The sequence below is a fragment of the Orycteropus afer genome, unplaced genomic scaffold (genome assembly GCF_000298275.1).
Source record: "Orycteropus afer afer isolate SDZICR_OR568_19922 unplaced genomic scaffold, OryAfe1.0 scaffold00136, whole genome shotgun sequence".
Taxonomy (NCBI): Eukaryota; Metazoa; Chordata; class Mammalia; order Tubulidentata; family Orycteropodidae; genus Orycteropus; species Orycteropus afer.
In genome coordinates, this window is record NW_006921723.1 from 2,501,589 (window position 1) to 2,512,457 (window position 10,869).

General features: G+C 56.2%; 1 protein-coding gene across 1 annotated transcript; it reads right to left on the bottom strand.

The window, feature by feature from the left end:
- Positions 1-8,931: 8,931 nt before the first annotated feature.
- Positions 8,932-9,984, bottom strand: JUND (JunD proto-oncogene, AP-1 transcription factor subunit). The gene has a single exon (XM_007945358.1). The coding sequence runs from the start codon at positions 9,982-9,984 to the stop codon at positions 8,932-8,934; it is 1,053 nt and encodes a 350-aa protein (XP_007943549.1).
- Between the last annotated feature and the right edge of the window lie 885 nt (positions 9,985-10,869).

The following is a 10,869-nucleotide window of genomic DNA, read 5'->3' on the forward strand; positions in this document are numbered from 1 at the left end:
GAAGTGCAGCCAGAATGCTCCTTGGAAGCAAAAATGGCCAGAGTTCGTCTCACCTACTTTGGTCATGTTGTCAGAAGGGACCATTCCCTGGAGAAGGACATCATGCTTGGTAAGGTGGAGGGTCAACGAAAAAGGGGAAGGCCCTCAATTAGATGGATTGACACAGTGGCTGCAACAATGGGCTCAGGTACAGCAAGGATTGTGAGGATGGTGCAGACTGGGCAGTGTTTTGTTCTGTTGTACATAGGGTCACAGTGACCCAGAGCTGGCTCAATGGCATCTAACAACAGCAAAAAATAAAATAAAATAAGTTGTCCTTGAAGTCCTAATCACCAGTACCTGTGAACGTGACCTTGTTAGGAGACAGAATGTGGTAGCTAAGGTTGTGTGTCAATGTGGCTAGGCCATGGTTTTGAGTGGCTTGGCAGCTAGTTGCAGTTGTTCCTCATGATGAGTTGGTAATCACCTCCATGCCAGAATCTACTGTGAAACATTAATAAATGGAAGGAGTATGCCCTTCAGGGTGTAGCCTGCTTCCAGTATATAGAGAGAAACTCTGAGAAAGGTCTCTAGCTTTTTGGCACATCCTAGCCTGCATTTGGCCAAGTCTTCATCTCCGGGTCCTGTACTTGAACCAGTGGCCAGCATCTTGGGATTGTGCCATCTTGCCTGCCAACCTTGGGTTCATCACCCTCAGCAGGCAGCAGCTGTCTGAGTTAGGAGAAGCCTCTAGCTCCAGTGGGCCTGGAATAAGAGGGAGAGCTGAAGCCCAATGTCGACGGGCCTTCACCCAGCCCCTAGAGCCGGCACTCTGAATTTGGACTTCTACTCTCTTAAACAGTAAGAGAATAAATTCCTGTTTGTTCAGCCACCCACTCGTGGCACTTCTGTTGTAGCAGCACTAGAGAACCAAGACAGAATTTGGTACCAAGAAGGTAGGGTGATGCTCTAACAGATCCCTAAAATGTGGAATTAGGAATGGACGGCATCCTTGGACCTGAGATCCCTGTGCTAAGACCACGGCAGAGAGAGCAGCAGAGAGACGGCAGCAGCAGAGCTAAGACCAGCACAAGACTGAGTGATGGGATTGCCAGCCCATGAAGTGAGAAAACTGAGTACCTTTGGGCAGGAAAGCTTCCTGCTGGAGTGGATTGCCTTCAGGCATTAACTGGCAGAAGCTGAGAGAACAAGGAGACAGGAAGCAGAGCTGCCCTAGTCTCAAAGGGTAGGACCATGGCTTCTGGGGGTGGAACCAGCACAGCTTCCTAGGTTTCAGAGCCAGATCTTCACCAACTTGGTTCTGGAGGGTGAGGCTACTGTACATGAGTGCCGGTGGCACAGGGCCTTATCTGCTGTCCAAAAGTGAGGGGCAGGCTGCCATGCCCAAGGGGCAGAAGAGCGGGGCCTGTCAGGCCAAGGGGGTGAAGTCACCACTCAGATGAACTAGGAGAGCTGGACTACCCAATGAAAGAAATCTGTATAGTTACAAAGTTGACAAGAGATGGAATGTGGTAGTTAAAGTTGTGTGGCTACTTGGCTGGGCCATACTTTTGAGTGCTTGGCAGCTGGATGTAGTTATTCCCTATGATGAGATTGTAATCAACTCCGTGACGGCTGTGAGACATTAATCAGTGGAAGGGGAGTTGCCTTCTCGGTGTGGCCTGCTTCCAGTATATATGGAGAAGCTTTGAGAAAGGTCTCTAGCTTTTTGGCACATCTGGATCCTGCATTTGGCCAACTCCTCATCTCTAGTTCCTGGACTTGAACTAGTGGCCAGCCATGCTGCCTACCAATCTTGGGAATTGTGCCATTTTACCTGCCAACCTTGGGCTCGTCAACCCCAGCAGCTGGCAGCTGTCTGAGTTAGGAGGGGCCTGGAACAAGAGGCAGAGCTTAAGTCCAAGGTTGAGGGGTCTTCACCCAGCTCCTAGAGCTGGCACTCTGAATTTGGACTTCTAGCCTCCCAAAGAGAAAAAATTCCTGTTTGTTAAGCCATCCACTTGTGGTATTTCTATTGTAGCAGCAATAGAGGACCAAGACAGTCTCTGAAGATATAATCAGTTACCATGAGGTCATACCAGAGCATGAGGGCAGTGGTGATTCAGGGATAGAATTCTCACCCCTTATGCAGAGACTCAGGAGCTCTGGTAGCATAGTGCCTAAGGCATTTGACTGCTAACCAGAAGGTGGGCAGTTCAAACCCACTGACCACTCCTTGGAACAAAGATGGGGCAATCTACTTCCGTAGTGATACCACCTGGGAAACCCAAGGAGGGGTCGCTATGAGTCGGGTCCAACTCGACGGCACACAACAACAACATGCAGAGACTCGGGTTTGATTCCCAGCTGACTCACCATCTGTCAGTAGAGGCTTACGTGTGGCTGTGTTGCTGAACAGGTGTCAGAGGAGCTTCCAGACTAAGACGGACTGGGGAGAAAGGCCTGGGGAGCTACTTCTGAAAGTCAGCTGCAGAAAACCCTATGGACCACAAGGGTGCAATCCGCCACTCTTCATGAGGATGTGCCGGACTGGGCAGTACTTCATTCCGTTGTGCATGGGGTCACCACGAGTTAGGGCCGACCTGATGGCAGCTCATAGCAACATAGCAGAGTAGGGAGGGGAGGAGATGCAGAGACAGGCCCAGAGGTAGGATGGCCATGTGACAACGGAGGTGGAGACTGGAGTGACGCAACATGAGCCTAGGAGCACCTGGAGCTGCCAAAAGCTGGAAGAGACGAGCTCTCCTAGAACCCCCAGAAGGAGCACAGTCTGCCGATATTTTGAATTTGGACTTCAGGCCTCCAGAACTGAGAGAGAATATGTTTTTGTTGTTTGAAGCCACCCAGTTTGAGTGGTTAATTTGTTACAGCAGCACCTAAGGCACTTGACTGCTCAAACCCACCAGCCACTCCTTGGAAGGAAGGTTGGGCAATCCTACTTCCGTAGTGATACTGCCTCGGAAACCCAAGTAGGGGTTGCTATGAGTCGGGGCCGACTCGACGGCAAACAACAACAACAACAACAACAACATAGGAAACTAATATAGCCCCTTTGTTTCTCTTCCCTGATCAGTTATATGACCTTGACCACGTTCACATCTGTCTGGGAATCAGTTTCCCCACCTGGAAAAACCAGAACTGGGACGCCAAGAGGGCTCACCCAACGCACACAGCGCCCTGAGGCAGGAAAAGATTTGCCTCAGGGAGACCACAGCTGGGCACAGTTAGTTGCCACTCCTGGGTCCTGAGTTGGAGCCCGCCCTGCCCATCTCTTTCTATAGGAACTTGGGGAATAAATTTTATCCCTTGGGCGTTTGCTGAGCACTTACTATGTACTAGGCTCTGCCCTGGGCTTGGGGACACAAACCACTGAAGTAATTCTAGGGAGCCCCCCCCCCAGGAGGGGACATTGGAGCTGAGATCTGAAGGGGGAGAAGAAGCCAGCCATGGAGAGCTGGGGAAAGGGCATCCCAGGAGGAAGGCACAGGCCATGCAAAGGCCCTGTGGTGAGCCTGAGCCAGGCCTGATTACGGAACAGCGAGGAGGGAGGTGTGGACTATAATATGTTCATGCATTCATTCAACAAACATCTACTGAGCATCTACTGGGTATGTTCCAGACACTTGGAGGGGTTGGGACACGAGGTAGGCAGGGAGGTGATGAACACATTAAGCAGTTCTCACAGTGATTGTGCTGTGATTGGGGAAGGTATAACGGGACAATATGCCTCCTTATTCCACTCCAGCTACCTGGACCTCCTTTCTAGCCTTAACCGGAGGTGCCTGGTTCTCCCCCTGGGCCACTGTACACACAAATTAGGCTGCCAGTTTCACTCTCCCTGCCTTCCCTAGGCCAATCCTGGAAACTCACAACATCCTTGGGTCTCAGCTTAAGAGGACCCCCAGCTTGGGCAGTATACCCACATACCTACCTTTCACAGTGAACATTCTTTCTTCCTCTGTGTGAAGGCCCGAATTTTGGGCCCCTGTCTGTTCTTCATCCCCAGCCCCAAGGTAGGCTGGGTCCACCCAGAACACACATCAGTGCACACAGAATCCTAACAGTAGATCAGTTCCAGGCTGTGATGCTGTTCAACCCTCCCACCCCCACTGGAGATAGGAACCCTCATTTGCCCCATCTCACAGATGAAGAAACTGAGGCCCAGAGAAGTCAACACACTGTGTCTTCCTTCTTAGTGTGGTTTCTTCTTTGGGACTCCTGTTAGATCCCGAACTCTCCAAAGGGGGAGACTTTTGAGTTACTGGTGCCTAGAACAGGGTATGGGTGGTGTAAATGGTTTAGTTCTCAACAACTAGCTGAAAAGTTGGTATGATGAATTCACTTAGAGGTGCCTTGGAAGAAAGGCCTGGAGATCTGCTTCCAAAAGGTCACAGCCTTGAAAACCCCATGGAGCACAGCTCTGTTCCACCCACACAGGGTCACCAAGAGTCAGCAGTGACTCACCGGCAACTAACAACAGAACAGTGCACACACTAAAAAACAAACTTACTGCTGTGGAGTCGGACCCGATGCATAGCAACCCCTCCTTGAGTTTCCAAGACAGTAGCTCAACGGAAGTAGGTTGCCCAACCTTCCTTCTGAGGAATGTCTGGTGGGTTTGAACCGCCAGTCTTCTGGTTAGCAGTCAAATGCCTTAGACACTACTCAATAAATATTATGGAGGAGGAAATGTAGCCTGAAGTATATAATTCGGAAAGAGAAGCTTCAGGATTTTCTCTCAGCCCACTGGTTTCAGCAACCACACAGTGAGACCCTTTCGATGCACGCAATGAAGAGTGAGAGTAAGAGAAAGGGGATCACTGGAGAGGGGGAGAAAGAACAGGGGTTCCCTGGCCACACAAGTCAAGTGATTGATTCAGTGATTGTGTAAACTTTCTGAGCCTTGGTTTCCTTATCTGTCACACGAGCTAAGACCACTATTTCCAGGCTCCTAAGGAGATGCCACATACTCTCCCAAATGGGCCCCCTCCCGAGGTAGGCAAATCGATCGTTGGGTTTTGAGGAACCTAAGCCACCCAGCTAAGTGGGTCTGGGACTCGACCCACTGCGTACAGAGACCAGGAGGGCTCCAGAGGACTCTGGGGTTCAGGGGGGAATGACAGAACATCCCAGGGCCCTGCCCCCACTCCCCATGCATACCACTCACCTGCCCCTGATGCTGGACCCACCAGCCCGAATGGCTGGCCTTGGAGCCCTGGTGACACCACGGCTTTGTGACTCGCACCCACATTCCAGCCAATCCTGGCCCTACTGGCTGGCTCCTTGGGGGTGGGGGTTTTCTAGAATGTGGAACCAGGGGTGGGGGCAGGGCCCAGGGTCATATCTACCCAGGGTCCGATCCATGGTCTGTCCATCCTGAGTGGGAAATTAGGGCTCTGTGTGCAGAGGGGAGTCCCAAAACCTCCCTCTCTTATGTGTCAGGGGGAATGGCCTTAGTCTTTTATCCCCCAGGCATTTGCTGACCTGCCTCTAGGTCTGAGGACACAAACTACTGGGACGATTCTGGGGAGGCCTCCCTGGGGAGGCCTCCCTGAGGAGGCGATGTTGGAGCTGGGACCTGAAGGGGGAGGAGACTGCATGAAGAGTTGGGGAAAGGTCATCCCAGGAGGAAGGCACAGCCCTTGTAAAGGCCCACAGGTGGGAGCAAGCTGGGTGTGGTTACAGAAACTAGGGCCAGTGTGGCTGGAGGTGAGGGACAGGAAGCCGGGGTGCAGGTGGGCCTCTGGAGTTCCAGAGTCCAGGTTTCAGTGAGAGAGCTCTGGGAAGCCAGGGAAAGATTTAGAGCAAGGAAGGAGTGAGTTCTGTTTTACATCTTAAAAAGCAGCGCTGTCCCAGAGCAAGTGGGCACAGATCCTGAGCCCCAGCCCTGGAGGGGACATAAGGCCGCTATCCCAGGTCACCTCCCAGGGCTGGGCCAGGGCCCTGTGTGAGTCACTGCTGGCTAGGCCAGGGCTGACACACACATTGGCCTCAGCTCAGCAAGGTCCAGCCAAAAGCCTCCCAGGGGGCCGCTGAGGGGAGGGCCTCGCCCTAGAGCAGGAAGCCAGCAGGGGTGCTGGAGCCCCAATCTGCAGAGATCCCCAGTCTTATCCACACCCATGGGGCTCCAGCTCCTCCTATGGGTATGGCCTGGGGCAAACCCAACTAAGGACATGGGAGTTGGACAGGACTTTGTCCTTCGTTCTGCTTAGCATTGACCAAACTGGGTCCATAATCTGAAGACAGATGCAAACCCCAGTGGCCAAGGTAATATGAGGGGGAGGGCAGAAAGCACTATGGGCGTCCAAGGAGCACCCACCGAAGCCCAGGGCAGCCAGGGAGCGGCCTCGGAGGAGGTTGTGTACAGCTGAGGCTTGGAGGTAGAGCTCAGCTGGACAACAGCTTTGCAAAGGGCTGGAGCTAAGGAAATAAGTTTGTCTGGGAGAACTGGGCCTGGAGGAAGACACACCTCTGCCTCCCAGGGCCTGGTGCAGACAGGGACTTATCCCTGCGTTTCAAAGGGGAGTCAGACCTGTGGTTTCAGAAATGCTCCTCCCATCACAGTTCCTGCAGACCTGCCTCTCCAATCAGACTGGTAGCTTCCCTGGGTTGACACCCCAGGGGGCACCTGGTAGGTGCCATCAAACGCTGGTGAGAAGACCACCCCCTTCATAGCTTAAGACCTGGAAGGACACGGGCCTGGGTTCGAGTCCCTGCTCTGCCACTCAGCAGAGTTATCAGATGGATCTGGCAAGCCCTCTGGGCTCCCCAACTCTATCAACAGGAGTATTGGCACCTCCCACAGAGCCTGCATAGGGCAGTTGCTTCTGGCAGTTACTATTACTGTTGCTGTTACCTCCCTGAACAGTTGCTGGCAGCTGTCTTCTGATCTGAGAGATGTCAATCCTGCCCAAAATGCACCCAATATACAAGAGGTAATGGTCAAAAGGGGAGACTTGGTTGAGGGCCCTTAGCAACAGACTGGTGCCCAAGTATGGACTCAATCTCTGCACAAGTTCTGCCCTCAAAACATAGGTTCTGTTTATCAAGACACATCTCACTGCTCTCACCTTCCCTCCTGATGAGTGTCCTTGACCTTGGCACAAAACACAGTAAGACCCTAGGATTTAAAACCAAACCCCTGAGCAGCTCTTGAAGCCTCTAGGATTAGGCAGCCCATCATAGCCCTTCTGTGCCCCTCAAGTTTTTCCACCTGTAAAATGCGCATAACTCGCCTGCCTTCTTGAGCAGGCTGGGCAGTTAACACTCAATACGTGCCCTTGACCATGGCCTGCAGCTGCTAAAACTGGACTGTTATACTCAAATTCTTCTAGGCACCCGACCAGTTGGAAGGCCAAAGTTTGGGGTCCTTCACTCCCTCCTCAGCAAAAGCCACAATGGCAAGGGAGGCAGGCCATGGGCCAAGGCCCTGGAGGTGAGAAACCTAGGGCTTAAATGGCCTTGCTTAATCCCAACGGGCTTTGTGAACACCTGTAAGATGCTGGGTTCCTAGCTGATGGTCTGACTACCTGGGGTGGGATCCCACGTGTGCCACCTCCCGCCTGTCCTGGACAATCTTTCCTGAGCCTCAATTTCTTCACTTGTAGAGCAAGAAAAGCTAACATCTGCTGAGCACCTACTATATGCAAAGTGCCGCTTTGTACATACACAGTCCATTAGTCGATTCCAACTCATAGTCACCCTGCGGGGCTGAGCAGAACTGGCACATAGCCTTTCCAAGGCTGTAACAGAAGCAGACTGCCCTACTTTCCTCCCACAGAGGCTGGTGTGTTTAAATCGTTGACCTTTTGGTTAGTAAATGAGTACCTCATTACTGCGCCACCAGGGCTCCTTTACGTAAACATTAGCTCTCTCAATCCTCACAACCTAATGGGGCAAGTTTCCAACTGCTGTACCCATTTTACAGATAGAACAATAGAGACCCCAAAGCTAGAGAACTTTTCTGCTTCTTCTTTTCTGCCTTAAGTTGGGGCTGTTCTCCTTCCATCACAAGTCCTCTTTCCCCAAAAGGCAAAGGCGTCCCCTACCCTCGCTGAGCCGGGCATCATCCGGGCCCGCGGTGAGGAGCGCCTAGATGGCGCTCGCTGCGCGCCAGATGTGCGCTTCCCGCCCCAACAGGGAGGAGCTGAGCCCCGGCGAGGGGTAAGGAAGGCCGGGAGAGGGGAGGAGAGGGCAGAAGTGCGGGCCAGGCCCCGCCCGTCAGGCCCCAAAGGGGGAAGAAGGAGGAGGCGGAGAGCCGAGCTGGCGTAACGAGACTTTACTGAAAACAGAAAACCGGGCGAACCAAGGATTACATACAGGAATGTGGACTTGTAGCAAAACAAAACATAACAACAGAACAAGAACGGAGGAGGGTGTCGAGAGCGAGAGCAAGAGGGGGTGGGGAGTTTTTTTTTTCTTTTTTCTTCTTCCCATTTCTTTAAAAAACCAACACAAGAAAACACACACGCACACAACAAACGTTTGTTCCCGAATAGAAACATAAATAGGGCAGAATCGAACACTCTGTTTTTCTCTCTTCCAAAGCAAAAAAAAAAAAAGGAAAAGAAAAGGAAACATAGGCTGGCGGCAGCGCCCCCGCGCAGCCCCCGTCCGCGATGGTATACAAAGAGGCGGCGGGGGCGCGCGGGTTTGTGCAGCATGGGGCAGCCACTCGCGGGGGGACAGAGGCAGCGCGAGGGGAGGGTGTCATGCGCTCGCCCCCCGGGCGGGGGGTCCAGCTTGTCGAGTCCGGGGCGCCCTCTCCAAGTCCTGGGCACCCTCTCAGGAAGTCCGGGACGCCCCGTCCGAGTCCCGTGCACCCTCAGGGGCTTCTAAGGGCCGCGCCCTCTCCAAGTCCTGGGCGCCCACGCCCCCCCTCCGAGCCCGCCCCTCGGGGTGGGGGGCCGCGCATGCGCCCCGAGTGCGGGCTCAGTACGCGGGCACCTGGTGCTGGGACAGCAGCTGGCAGCCGCTGTTGACGTGGCTGAGAACCTTCTGCTTGAGCTGCGCCACCTGCTCGCGCAGCAGACTAGCTGTGGACGCCAACTCCGTATTCTGGCTTTTGAGCGTCTTCACCTTCTCCTCAAGGCGCGAGATGCGCTCCAGCTTGCGCTTGCGGCACTTGGAGGCGGCGATGCGGTTGCGCAGGCGCTTGCGTTCCGCCTTGATGCGCTCCTGCGTGTCCATGTCGATGGGCGACAGCGGCGGGCTCTCGCCGAAGCTCGGCACCTCAGGCACCGTCTGCGGCTCGTCCTTGAGCGCGGCCAGGCGCGGCGGCGGCCCCAGCGCACCCGGCGGCGGCGGTGGGAAGGGCACGGGCTCGGCGGCGAAAGCCACCGTGGCTGCGCCCCCGGCCGCGCCCGCGCCGCCCGCGTAGCTACTCAGGTTCGCGTAGACGGGTGCCTCCGGCGTGGGCGCCGCCGGGGCCAGCTCACTGGAGGGAGCCGAAGCCGCAGCCGCCCCAGAAGGCCCTCCGGCGGCGGCGGCCGCGGCGGCCACGGCGCCAGCGCCTAGCTGGTTCTGCTTGTGCAGGTCCTCCAGTGCTTTAACGAAGCCTTCGGCGAACTCCTGCTCTTCGCTGGCCGCCACCTTGGGGTACAGGAACTGCGTGCTGGTCGGCGTAGTAGTTACCAGCCCGTTGGACTGGATTATGAGGCGCTCGAGCTCAGGCGAAGCCAGCTTCAGAAGCCCCAGGTCTGGCGAAGTCATAAGGCTGTCGGGGGGCGCCGTGCCTGGGGCGCCGTCGGCGCGTAGAGGGGCCGGGGGCGGTGCGGCCGCGGGCTTGAGTGCTGCCGCCACCTGCTCGCTCAGGCTCAGTGTCAGCGCGTCCTTCTTCAACATGCTGCCGGCCGCAGCCGCCGCCGTCGTCTGGGGCGCCCCGGGAAAAAGGCGGCCCGGGGACGCGAAGCCACCTCCGCCAGTGCCGCTGGTGCCGCCGCCCAGGCCGCTCAGCGCCTCATCGCTGTAGAAGGGTGTTTCCATCCTCCGCCTCCCCCGCGCCAGCCCCGGGGGAGGGGAGTGGCCGCGGTCGCCGGGGGGCCTGCGCCCCCCGCCCCGTCCCAAGGCACCCCCGCCCGCCCCGGCCGTGCCGCTACGCCTGGCGTTCCGCTGGCGGCGGCTACTGCCGCCGCGCCGTCCGCTCCACCCTCTTATAGCCTCGGCCTGGCGCGATGAGCTCACCGCCCCTGCTCGCCATTGGGCACGGGTGACGTAGATCATTTGCATAGAGGGGTGGGGCCTGGCCGCTGCCGCCGACCAGACCGCCGTTGCCCCGACGACGCACAGTAAACTGCACAACAACGCATTGCCTTCTGGGTTGACGTCATGGGGGTGGACCTCGCCCCCGGCCGGTGGAGCCTGCCCCGGGAGCGCTATTTACAGCAACGGCCCCCAGCGCCGCCTCCCGCCAAGGCACGTCCGGGGTGGTGTGATGGGTCCGGCCCCGCCCTCGGTCGCGCGTAGGGCCTCTGCCGGCGGGGTCGAGGCCCCGGAGTGGCGCCCAGTCCCCGGGAACCAGAGGGGAATGGAGTCCTGCGTGGATAAATAACTCGCCGGCGCCTCCCGCGACACTACGCCGACAATGCCTCCATTAGCGCTCGTCCCAGACGGGCTTTGTGCGCGCCGGGGCCTTGCAGGAGGCTCGCGGGGGGTGAGGGGCAGCCTGCCGTTCGTAGGGTGTGTTTGCCCCAGGAAGATGCGGGAGAGAAAAGCTGGTAGAAGTTGTTGGAAGCGTTTCGATTCCGATCCTTTTCTTTGAGTGGGGTTTGGAGCGCGGAGACTGACTTCTGGCTTTACCGACGGGAAACTGAGGCTCAGCGTGGTGACCTGCCCGAGGACACCCTAGGAGTCAACAGGGCCACGTGTGGG

Coding starts and splice junctions, on each gene's coding strand:
- JUND (XM_007945358.1), bottom strand. CDS start 9,984: ATGGAAACACCCTTCTACAGCGATGAGGCGCTGAGCGGCCTGGGCGGC.